This window comes from Mobula hypostoma, chromosome 9 (assembly GCF_963921235.1).
Source record: "Mobula hypostoma chromosome 9, sMobHyp1.1, whole genome shotgun sequence".
Lineage (NCBI taxonomy): Eukaryota > Metazoa > Chordata > Chondrichthyes > Myliobatiformes > Myliobatidae > Mobula > Mobula hypostoma.
Genome location: NC_086105.1, coordinates 147172546 through 147185131, shown reverse-complemented (window position 1 = coordinate 147185131; position 12586 = coordinate 147172546). Strand labels below are relative to the sequence as shown.

Sequence of the window (12586 nt, the reverse complement as noted above, 5' to 3'; positions counted from 1 at the left end):
TTCGCATTAACAATCAACACACCCAGATATGTGTTGGGGGACAGCCCACAAGCTTTGCCTCACATTCCAGTGCCAATGCAGCATGCCCGAAATGTTCAGCTGAACAACACAGAACACAACAAGCAACGAATCAACAGCAAAACAAGCAACAGATATTGTGATGAGATTCTACCCACCCTAGATGAATCTTATACAAGGCTGAAGTACAATAGTTCATTCACAGCTCCAGCTTTCAGTCACACAGGCTTGTCATTATCATATTGCACAGTGCAATTTTCACTTAATCAATAAAAGGTCAGAAATACTTCTCCCAGGATATGCAAGAGATAGAAACCAAATTGAATTTTGCAAACCCCTTACACGTTACAGACATGTTGGCAGGAGATAGAGGCCTTAACATGCAAACAAAAAACCTCTCTAAAACCTTCGTGTTGTCATTCTAAGCATTACCTGACAAGGTTATTTTTTCTGAAGTTATCTTATTCGGGCACTGCTATTGTGCTCCAAGCAGAAGCTGATGCAAACCTGACCTCCAAGGTAACGTAATATTTCTTGCGCTTCATCTGACCCTACCCCATGAGATACTATGGTTACGGTCATGTTGCCAAACACTACAGAAGTGGTCAGCTCTACAGGGGTGATAGCATACACCACTTCACATATCTCTAATGAGATCTGTAACCAAGGAGAGCATATCTTATAGCATAATCGGGAACTAAATTAATAAAACTAAAGAAAAGACAAAGCAGATCATGAAAGTAATTATTAAGAGTTAGCCTGCTCTGACTCAAAGCTTTTGACGTCTCTGGGCCTCTACTCAAAGCTCAGAGTAAATTTATTATCGATGTACATGTGCCACCAGATACAAAACTGAGATTTGTTTCACAAACACGTGAAAATCCTCAGATGCTGGAAATCAAAGTAACACATAGAAAATGCTGCAGGAACTCAGCAGGCCAGGCAGCATCAATGGAAAAGAGTCAACGTTTCGGGCCGAGACCCTTCATCAGGAATGAGGAAATAAGAGATGAGAAGTCAAAGTAAGAAGGTGGGGGAGAGGAAGAAGATTCTTAGAGATAGGATCTATAGGCATTTAGAGAATCATGGTCTGATCAGGGACAGTCAGCATGGCTTTGTGAAGGGCAGATCGTGTCTAACAAACCTGATAGAGTTCTTTGAGGAGGTGACCAGGCATATAGATGAGGGTAGTGCAGTGGATGTGATCTACATGGATTTTAGTAAGGCATTTGACAAGGTTCCACACGGTAGGCTTATTCAGAAAGTTAGAAGGCATGGGATCCAGGAAAGTTTGGCCAGGTGGATTCAGAATTGGCTTGCCTGCAGAAAGCAGAGGGTCGTGGTGGAGAGAGTACATTCGGATTAGAGGGTTGTGACTAGTGGTGTCCCACAAGGATCTGTTCTGGGACCTCTACTTTTCGTGATTTTTATTAACGACCTGGATGTGGGGGTAGAAGGGTGGGTTGGCAAGTATGCAGACAACACAAAGGTTGGTGGTGTTGTAGATAATGTTGAGGATTGTCGAAGATTGCAGAGAGACATTAATAGGATGCAGAAGTGGGCTGTGAAGTGGCAGATGGAGTTCAACCCGGAGAAGTGTGAGGTGGTACACTTTGGAAGGACAAACTCCAAGGCAGAGTACAAAGCAAATGGCAGGATACTTGGTAGTGTGGAGGAGCAGAGGGATCTGGGGGTACATGTCCACAGATCCCTGAAAATTGCCTCAGAGGTAGATAGGGTAGCTAAGAAAGCTTATGGGGTGTTAGCTTTCATAAGTCGAGGGACAGAGTTTAAGAGTCGCGAGGTAATGATACAGCTCTATAAAACTCTGGTTAGGCCACACTTGGAGTACTGTGTCCATTTCCGGTTGCCTCACCTTAAGAAGGATGTGGAAGCATTGGAAAGGGTACAGAGGAGATTTGCCAGGATGCTGCCTGGTTTAGAGAGTATGCATTATGATCAGAGATTAAGGGAGCTAGGGCTTTACTCTTTGGAGAGGAGGAGGATGAGAGGAGACATGATAGAGGTGTACAAGATATTAAGAGGAATAGATAGAGTGGATAGCCAGCGCCTCTTCCCCAGGGCACCACTGCTCAATACAAGAGGACATGGCTTTAAGGTAAGGGGTGGGAAGTTCAAGGGGGATATTAGAGGAAGGGTTTTTACTCAGAGAGTGGTTGGTGGGTGGAATGCACTGCCTGCGTCAGTGGTGGAGGCAGATACACTAGTGAAGTTGAAGAGACTACTAGACAGGTATATGGAGGAATCTAAGGTGGGGAGGTTATATGGGAGGCAGGGTTTAAGGGTTGGCACAACATTGTGGGCCAAAGGGCCTGTACTGCACTGTAGTATTCTATGTTCTATGTAAGGTAGTAAGTGATACGTGAAACTGGGAAGGCGAAGGGTGACGTAAATAACTGGGAAGTCGATTGGTGAAAGAGATAAAGCGCTGGAGAAGGGGGAGGTGATGGGCAGGTAAGAAGATAAAGTGAGAGAAGGAAATAGGAATGGGGAATGGTGAAGGAGAGGTGGGGGTGGGGGGTATAACTTTCACTGTTCGCCATACAGTACTGTGCAAAAGTCTTAGGCGCATCTATATAACAGGGTGCCCAAGACTTTTGCATCATACTGTATTTGTCAATGTGGAGTGCAGATTGAGTTTATAAATCTGGTGGGAGCACAGGATTTGGGAATGCCGAGGGTGGAGCACCATGGGAGGGGTGTGGGACAGGTTTCAGAGGAATGCCGCCGCAGGGGTGGGACATGTGCAAACATACCAAGCCCTGAGACACCTGGCAAGGAACATTTGATTCCAAACAATTGGTTTATTGATCGTTACAGAATGTCTCTCTGGTGCTTTCTGCTCTCTCCCCTCTCCCTTCCCCTTTTCCCAACCATGATTCCCCTCTCCCTGTCCCCTTCCCATTCTCAGTCCACAATAGAGACCCGTATCAGAATCAGTTTTGTCATCACTCATGTATGTCATGGATTTTTTTTGCAGCAGCAGTACAGTGCAATACATAAAATTACTGCGGTATTGTACAAAAATCTTAGGCATCCTAGGCGATCCTATATACATACACACACGCTGAAGACTTTTGAACAGTACTGTACTTTAGTATGATCTGTTGAAAACATGAACAGAAGCACTGCCATTTAATTAATTAGAATTTATAGAACTCTTCACTCATTGGTTAAGCCTGCTCTATTTTTATTTCTGATCACTGGTAGTGTGTTAATGTAGTCTGATAAATTGTGCAGAAGTTCAGAGAACATGATGAATGTTACTAGCTGGTGCCAAGTAATGGACTTCTAATCAAAATTTAAATGTTTCACATTGTTACAAAGGAGACAGGTCTTTTTAACGTCTGCATAATTTCTGTGAAATCTTGATCAATGCTGTTTAAGGCACTGAAACTGAACTGAAAAATCTCCTAAATTAACCAAATTTCCTGGGGAAATGTGTCTTTTGGCTGGTGCTATTTCTGACAGTGCAGTTCAGTTGGGGTTCTTTCAGTCTCCTGAATAAGATCCTGTTTTTGTAACTGATTAATGCAAATCTCACAAACAGTGGGCTCCCAGTGCAGACCAGACTTGCCGATCTACAAATTGAAACTCCTGTAAAATAAGATTAGGAAACTGATCTGTGGAGTTTCTGGACCAGAGAGGCTTAATGGTGGCCGCTGGATTGGGCAAAAGGTGGGAGAAGTGGAGTTAGCTGAAGATGCAATTAAGGATGGGATCCAAGTTCAAAGTGAAATTTATTATCAAAGGATGAAGAGGTGATAGGTTTTGGAGTCAGTTCAAAGTAAATTCATCGAAGTACATATATCTCACCATATACTAACCTTGAGATTCATTTTCTTATGGGCATTCACAGTAGAAAAATACAATAGAACCAATAAACAACTGTACACAAGATTGTGTAAAAGATAAACTCAAATACAAATAAATAATAATAATTAAACAAATAATACAGAGAACATTCTCATCTCTGTTCTAAAGGGACATCCTTGTATTCTGAGGTTGTCCTGTGATCATAGACTCCCCCACTATAGGAAACCCCCTCCACCTCCACTCAAATATGCCTTATATGTTAACCCCTTCAGTCCTGGAATCATTCTGTGAGCCTCCTCTGGATCCTTTCCTGGATAAGGGGTCAAATGCTGGAACATGGGACTAACTTGGATGGGGTATCTTGCCTGGCATGGACCAGCTGGGCTGAGTGCCATGCTGTATGATTCTGGAACAGAAACGCCAATTTACCAATCACTTGTCAACACTGTATCCTACCTCTGATGTGGAGGTGAGAACCGTTCGGCTTGCTTTCTATATATGCAACTTTAGCTTTCTGCTGCAACCGATCATCGTATGTTTGCTTGTATCTGTGAATCTTATCTTCAGAAAAGCCACTGTGGGTTGGTTCACAGAACCTCTCCCGTTCACCTGTAGTGTTAGCTGATTTCACACCATGGTGCTTTCTGGAATGGTGATGGTCTTTTTGGTAATGGTCGTCTTTGTCATCGTGATGTCGTTTCTTCTTCTTCTTCTTCTTCTTTTTCCGGTGTTTCCTTTCATCGGTCCCAGAATCCATTTCTGACACATCCAACAGATGTTGCCTGGAAAACGGAGATGACGATCACAGCAAAATTGGTAATGGTTTATTATCGTCACATGTACCGAGACAGTGTTTGCATGTCATCCAGATCATTTCATAGAGGGAGCACTTAACGCAAAATAAGTACTTCATACAAAAGGATAGACTCAAGAGATTTGGCAAATGCTGGAAATCCAGAGTAGCGCACACACAAAATGCTGCAGAAACTCAGCAGGTAAGGCAGCATCTATGGAGAGGAATAAACAGTCAACTTTCAGTCTGAGCTCCAAATGCTAACCGTTTATTCCTTTCCACAGATGCTGCCTGACCTGCTGAGTTCCTCCAGCTTTGTGTGTTAATTCGAAAATAACTACTTAATACTGAAGTAAAATGGAAAATAGTGTTACAGTTATGGAGAAAATACAGTGTAGGCAAGGTGCAAGGACACAGTAGACTGGGAGATCAAGAGTTCATCAGTATTGTACAAGAATTCCATTCAGGAGTCTTCCTATAGAAGGGTAGAAACAGTCCTTGAGTGTGTGTTCTCAAGTTTTTGTATCTCTGGCTCCACGGAAAGGGGGAGAAGAGAGAATGACAAGGGGTGCAAGGGGTTTTATGATATTGTTTATTGGGAGGTACAGCATGGGGTCACTTCCCGCCAAATGAGTCCATTACATATCGATTGCTTTCAATGAATGAAAAACTTTCATTCAGATTTCTGGTCAAGTTGCTACTACCATGTGAAAAATGTAAAACCACCCTCAGATCGACAAACGTCAGCTGTGCAAAGCAGAGACTTCCTTGAGGGTAGGGACCTATTACAGTCACATACCTCCAGCGGTAACAAATCAGAATCGTAATGCAATCAGGTTACAAGTGTCATGGTGACACAGCTGGTAAAGCTGTCACCTCTCAGGGCCAGAGATTTGTGCCTAAATCAGACCCTGCACTGAGATTACAAGTTCTCCCTGCGGCTGTCTGGGTTTCCTTTGGGTGAAATGACGTTCCAAAGGTGCATGTGACATGTTGGTAGGTTAACTGGCTACTGTAGATGACCCCTGTATGCAGGTGAGTGGTAGAATCTGGGTGGGGGGACTGATAGGGTTCCACGGGAGCATAGCTGTTAGCACGATGCTATTACATCCCAGAGTGTTAAGAGTTTGGCATTCAGTTCCGGTGTCCCCATGCTCTTGCCATGAGTGCATGGGTTTCCTCTGGGTGCTCCAGTTTCCTCCCACAGTCCAAAGACGTACTGGTTAATAGGTTAATTGGTCATTGTAAATTGTGCTTTAACTGGGCTAGTTAAATAGGTGGGTTGCTGAGCAGTGCTGCGTACCGGGCCGGTAGGGCCTGTTCTGCTCCATATCCCTAAATAGATGAGTATATGGGGTGACTAAAAGGCAGGACTGATTAGGATAGTTGGTGGTCAGTTCAGACTGTGGCCTGAAGGGCTTGGTGGCAGGCTGCATCGCCTCATGGTGATTAGTTCTTGTCTAAATTTGAAAATTTTGATATTGATGGTCTGGGATTTTTCATACTTATCCTAGCATTTACAAACATCACAGCAGGTTGGTCTCAAAGCTGACCACTATCATGCTAGCTCAACGGGTACAAGAAGTTGATGCTTAACAGTGTATTCTTCTTAATAGTACAGAGGAACAGAGGGATCTTGGTTTTCACAACCACAGATCACTTATAGTGGCTTGTGCAAGTTGATAGGGTGGTTAGGAAGGCATATGGAAGGCTTTCAAGAGCTGTGAGGTGATGTTATCTTTCGATTGTGTTCAGTTCCGGTCCCCTCATTACAGGAAGGATGTGGAAGCTTTAAAGAGGGTGCAGAGGAGGTTTACCAGGATGCTGCCTGGATGAGAGGCGACTTGATAGAGGTGTACATGATGAGGCATAGATCGAGTGGCCAGCCAGGCTTTAACCCGGGGGGGGGGGGGGTGGAAATGGCTAATATGAGGTGTCATAACTTTAAGATGTTTGAAGGAAAATATTTGGGGGGGGGGATGTCAGAGGTAGTTTGTTTTTAAAAAAAAAACAGTGTAACACACTGCCAGAGGTGGTGATAGAGGCAGATACATCAGGAACGTTAAAAAGACTCTAAAACAGGGACATGGATAATAGAAAATTGAAGGGCTATGTGGGAGGGAAGGGTTAGATTGGTCCTAGAGCATGTTAAAGGGTTGGTACAATTTGGGCTGAAGGGACTGCACTGTGCAAAAGAAATCCTAAAATGCTTCATTTATTTCAATCTGTCTGTTATACTTTTATCAATAGAAAAACAATAACTATACACAAATAAGCAATATGACTCATCCTTTATCCTTTAAAAAGTCCTAATTATTGTTACTAATTCATCAGTCAATGATTATCTCTGCTCAAAATTACCAAGTTTAAAGATTATTAGCAATTTGGGCACAGGTTCTCAAAAAAGTGTGTTAGCCCTGCTAAAGCCTGAGCTACTTGCTGCTATTACCATATGAAAGCCATTTTACCTATGATTTCGATCTCTGTGTTTATCTTTAGATGCCTTTTTCTTCTTCGATTTTTTGTGCCTTTTCATTCTCCTTTCCTCAGACAGCCGATCCCTACAGAACTTTTTCCATTTCCTCTCGGTGTCCGACTCGCTGCTACAATGCTGGCGCTTACGCCCAGATTTGCTCTCTAGTCCATTATATTCAAACTGATTGCTCCAAGACCTTCCGTTGGAGCCCGAGCTGTACTTCTCCCTGTAGAACTTATCCTGATAGGGGTGATGGTAAAATGGAAGCAGCTTTGAATTGCAGTAAATTTGCCTGTCTGCAGGACACTCGTTATCTCTTTTATATTTATTAGTTCTCCCATCTTGATAGTCTGTTTTGTGAGACCAATTACTGTAACTGCAACTTGTTGGTTTTTCAATTTCCTTTTCATTTTGAGATAACCTTCTTTCTTTGTGTTCCCTGGATCTGTGCCTGTAGTTGGAATCATTCTTGTGACTATCCCTTTGCAACACTCTACTTTTCTCTTCAATGGTCTGTTCTCTACTGCGAGCATCTGCATGTGCTGCGATGGTACTTTCTTTCTCCTGAATCCGCGTTTCCTCTAGACTGGCCGTGACCCTGCTCGGAGGAAAAACTGCTGTCCTGCAAGTGATGTCACGTTCTGAATTGCCATTCCTGGTTTGATTAGAGGTTTCCTTAACAGCTGCAATGACTAAACGACTTGCTTCCTGCTCTGGCTTCTGGAGCACATCCTTTTTTGTAAGCTGTTCCTGAAGCCTATCTTTGTTGGTAAGTTGTTCACTTTCCTCAAATGCCCAATTCTGCTTTTGATTATCCGTCTCCCTATCAGATTGATGCTTCTCAGTTGAATGCTCAAATCTTCCTGCCGGACGAGTTTCATCTTGACTGATTTTTTCCTTATGAGTAGCTTGACCCTCACTTTCCACATTGTTCTTATCATCGTAAACAGTTTGTGGTTTAATTCGGTGATTTTCCATTTCTGGCAGCTTGTTGTCTGGATCTTGAGTAGGTGGTTTTTCATGCTCAATTCCATGGCCATTGGAGGTGTTGTCCATCATCAGAGTCTCCTTCCTACTCTGACTAGGTCTGACTTTCTCTTCAGTGTGCTTCTCAGAATCAGTTTCCTCTGGGAGCAGTCGCACCTCGTGAACAGGACTCTGGATGTTGGAAGTGACACTAACAACAGCGCATCCATCAATGTTTTTCTGAAAATCACCACTGCCTTTCAAGGGTTCGGCTGGGGGCAATGGAGACATCCCATCAGTGGCTTCTTTTAGCGGAGAACTTAAGCTTGCTTCTTTCTCAGTCATGTATCTTTGGACCACGTCTGCATCACCACCGCCACTATGATTCATTGCACAGCCAGTCTTCGATAGGATAAGCAAGTGCTGTTCATTTCCTCTGTAATAGATATAATCTTATTAATTTATTTTTAATATTGGAATTCAAACACAAACAGTACTAAAAGTGTTTACTTAATCTTTATACCCTACCCTCATACTTTATTAGGTTGCTGTTCCTTTCCATGCCTTGTGGCGCATTGGGCAGAATGTTTTCCTTGCTGTTTCTTTAGCCGTGTTTTTTTTATTACGAGGTCTAGCTGCTAGCTTGATGCTCAACCCAGCACGGATGGAAAGTGTGCAAGGAGCTGGCTGGATTTGACCATTTGCCTCAAAGTCCAGTGTGGGTGTCACTACACTTTTACATCTGCTAGTGTCTGCAAATACCTAATCAGCCGATCATGCAGCAGCAACTCAATGCATAAAAACCTGAAGACATGGTCAGGAGGTTCACTTGTTGTTCAGACAAAAACAGCACAATCGGGAAGAAATGTCATCTAAGAGACTTTGACTGTGGAATGATTGTTGGTGTCAGACAGGGTAGTTTGAGTCAGAAACAGCTGATCTCCTGAGATTTTCACCCACGACAGTCTCTAGAGTTTACAACGAATGGTGCACAAAAAAATCCAGTAAGAGGCAGTTCTGTTGGCAAAAACGCCTTGTTAATAAGAGATTTTAGAAGGGAATGACCAGATTGGTTCAAGCTGACAGGAAGGTGACAGTAACTGAAATAACCATGTGTTACAACAGTAGGGTGCAGAAGAGCAACTCTGAACACACAACACATTAAACCTCGAAATGGATGGGCTACAGCAGCAGACCACAAACACACACTCAGCGCCCCTTTATTAGGCACAGGAGCTATCTAATAAAGTGGCTACGAATGTATATTACCATCCCTCCCAACAGTCAGGTTATTTAATATATCTGCTTGTATTGATCATCTTCATACAAGGATGAAATTTTGTTTGCAAAAATCAATCTACATTAAGCCTGAAATGTTGCCATTAGCTTCTAGTGAGCCATTTACATTGAACAACAATCAGATTTACTATTACTGGTATATAGTATTTCATGAAAATTGATGTTCTGTGGCACCAGCACATTGCAATATATAATAATAAAACCTAAATTACAATAAGAAATATATACAAAAAATTAAATTAAAATAAAAAAGTGAGGTAGTGTACGTTCACTGTCCATTCAAGAAATTGATGGCGGAGGGGAAGAAGCTGTTCCTAAACATTGAGTGTGTGTCTTCAGGTTCCTATACTTCCTTCCTGATGGTAGCAATGAGAAGAGGGCATGAGTAATACAGATGAGGTATTCACGTTCAATAGCATCAGGGAGATGAGGGTCACGGTTCTGGAATCAAGGGGCAAGCCTAAACATGGTGATGATGATTTACTCCACACTCTCAAAGGGACGAGGAGCTAGTTCAGCACATCGAGGTTTTGATGAGACTGATGTTCAATTTTCAAGTCACCAGGACAACTGTTTTCTAACATTGTTAGCGTTCACCCCTCCACACCACGAATTGAACAGATGACCTCTGTGCTGCCACAGTGGAGCATTGTCAGGAACATAAATCTTTTAGACAAGATGCTATATATGTGTATCTCTTCAAACTGAACAGTGAGGTTCACAGTCCTTCAAAGCCATGGCTAATGCTTCTCACTTAAACGCTCACGATTGTATCTTCTCCAAATGAACTCTGTGGTATTATAGTCATAGAGCACCACAGTACAGAAACAGGCCCTTTGGTCCATTAAGCCATGCTGAACTGATATTCTGCCTAGTCCCATCAACCTGCACCTGGACCACACCCCTCCCGTCCGTGTACTTGTTCAAACTTCTCTTAAATGTTGCAATCAAACCCGCCTCCACCACTTCTCCTGGGAGCTTGTTCCACACCTGCACCACCCTGAGTGGTGAAATTCCCACTCAGGTTTCCATTAATTATTCGGCCTTTTACCCTTAGATTATGACCTCACTCAAACTCAGTGGAAGAAACATACATCAAAGTTGCTGGTGAACGCAGCAGGCCAAGCAGCATCTATAGGAAGAGGCGCAGTCGACGTTTCAGGCCGAGACCCTTCGTCAGGACTAACTGAAGGAAGAGTGAGTAACTTACTCACTCTTACCCTTACTCACTCTTCCTTCAGTTAGTCCTGACGAAGGGTCTCGGCCTGAAACGTCGACTGCGCCTCTTCCTATAGATGCTGCTTGGCCTGCTGCGTTCACCAGCAACTTTGATGTGTGTTGCTTGAATTTCCAGCATCTGCAGAATTCCTGTTGTTCTCAGTGGAAGAAGCCTGCTTGCATTTACCCCATCTATACCCCTCAATTCTGTACACTTCTCTCAAATCTCCCCTCAATCTCCTACTTTGTTAGGTATAAAGTCCTAACCTATTCAACCTTTCCCTATCATGCAGGTCTTCAAGCCCGGGCAACATCCTTGTACATTTTCTCTGCACTCTTCCAATATTATTGATACCTTTCCTACAGGTAACTTACCAGAACTGAACACAATATTCCAAATTTAGCCTCACCAACATCTTGAACAACTTCAACATACCATCACACGTCCTGTACTCAATAATTCGATTTATGAAGGCCAATGTGCCCAAACTGCTCTACACGACCCTATCTCCATGAGATGCCACTTTCAAGGAATTATGCATCTGTATTCCCAGATCCCTCTGTTTGACTGCACTCCTCAGTGACCCACGGCTCACTGTGTAAGACCTACCCTCGCTTGTCCACCCAAAGTAATACACCTCACACTTGTCTGCATCGAATTCCACCTGCTATTTTTCCAGATGGTACATTGAAAGCAAATTACACATGTCAAGAGACAATACAACATTATCTCAAACACTAACTTTAGATTAGATTGGATTATAAAAAGGCTTCTTAATGTGATTCAACCTGTTTTTACACAAAAACTATTATTCAGGACTACTGATCCCACCTGGCATCTTCAGATCCATTTTTTCTGCTTGCTAAGTTCTGTGATGTGTGTTCTATGTTTGGATTCTGTAAAAGATGGGCCTGGAAAGGAGAAATATTTCAGACAATTACAAACTGATTACAATACAGAACCAATGAAAATACCAAGACTATAAACCACATTTCTCCATGTGTGGCAGTGGAGATGGAATGCGTCATTTATGTCAATGACTAAAACAGTTCCGAGATGTTCTGGGGGCAGCTCAGAAGTGTCACTATGCTTCCAGTGCCAGCAGCTTACTAACCCCAACCGAACATCGTCGGAACGTGGGAGGAACTCCACGTGATCGGACAACAGATCAGAGAATGGACAAACTCCTTACACACATTGGAGGGAATTGAACTGGAACTTATGGTTAGGCTAATCCAGAAAGGAGGACTCGGACAAAGCAGATCAACCCTAGATCAAGTTTATTCTAAGAGCCCAGTGACTCAGCTGCATATTTCTACATAAAGTGGAAGCATTATGGCATACCAGACCAATCCTAATACTACTCAGTTAACTAGAGAAATTCTTATGAGCAAAGATTAAACAGATCGGGTTATACTCTCTGAAATTATGTTATTTAAGTTCGCAAGACCTTGAGGATGCTTGCAGAGCAGATGGTGGGAACACTGTGCCCAGTTCTGGTCATCTCATTAAAAGAAGGATATTGGAGCTTTACAGAGGGTGCAGGGGAGATTTACCAGTGAAGCCTGGATTAGAGACCGTGTCTTACGCTGACAGACTGAGTGAACTAGGGCTACCTTCTTTGGAGTGAAGACCATTATACCATAAGACATAGCAGCTGAATTAGGCCACTCAGCCCATCAAGTCTGCTCCACCATTCTGTTATGGCTGATTTATTTTCCTACTCAACCCCATTCTCTTTCCTTCTCCTCGTAACCTTTCACACCATGACTAACCAAGAACCTATCAACCTCTGCTTTAGATATACTCAGTGACCTGGCCTCCACAGCCATCTGTGTAAATGAATTCCACAGATTCACCACCCTCTGGCTAAAGAGATTTCTTCTCATCTCTGTTCTAAATGGACATCCCTACATTCTGAGGTTGCACCCTCTGGTCCTACACTCACCCACTATAAGAAACATCTCCACATTCACTC

At 43.0% G+C, this 12586-nt stretch overlaps 1 protein-coding gene across 5 annotated transcripts in view; it reads right to left on the bottom strand.

Moving 5' to 3' along the window:
* Nucleotides 1–12586, bottom strand: part of usp42 (ubiquitin specific peptidase 42) — a 96258-nt gene that overhangs the window by 21126 nt on the left and 62546 nt on the right. For 4 of the 5 annotated variants that reach the window (XM_063059385.1, XM_063059387.1, XM_063059389.1 and 1 more), the window contains 3 exons: nt 11440–11519; nt 7117–8526; nt 4312–4637 (listed from right to left, as the gene is read on the bottom strand). In XM_063059385.1, coding sequence (XP_062915455.1) covers nt 4312–4637; nt 7117–8526; nt 11440–11519 — 1816 coding nt within the window. The remainder of the gene's footprint in view (nt 1–4311; nt 4638–7116; nt 8527–11439; nt 11520–12586) is intronic. The other variant, XM_063059386.1, reaches the window with a different exon arrangement.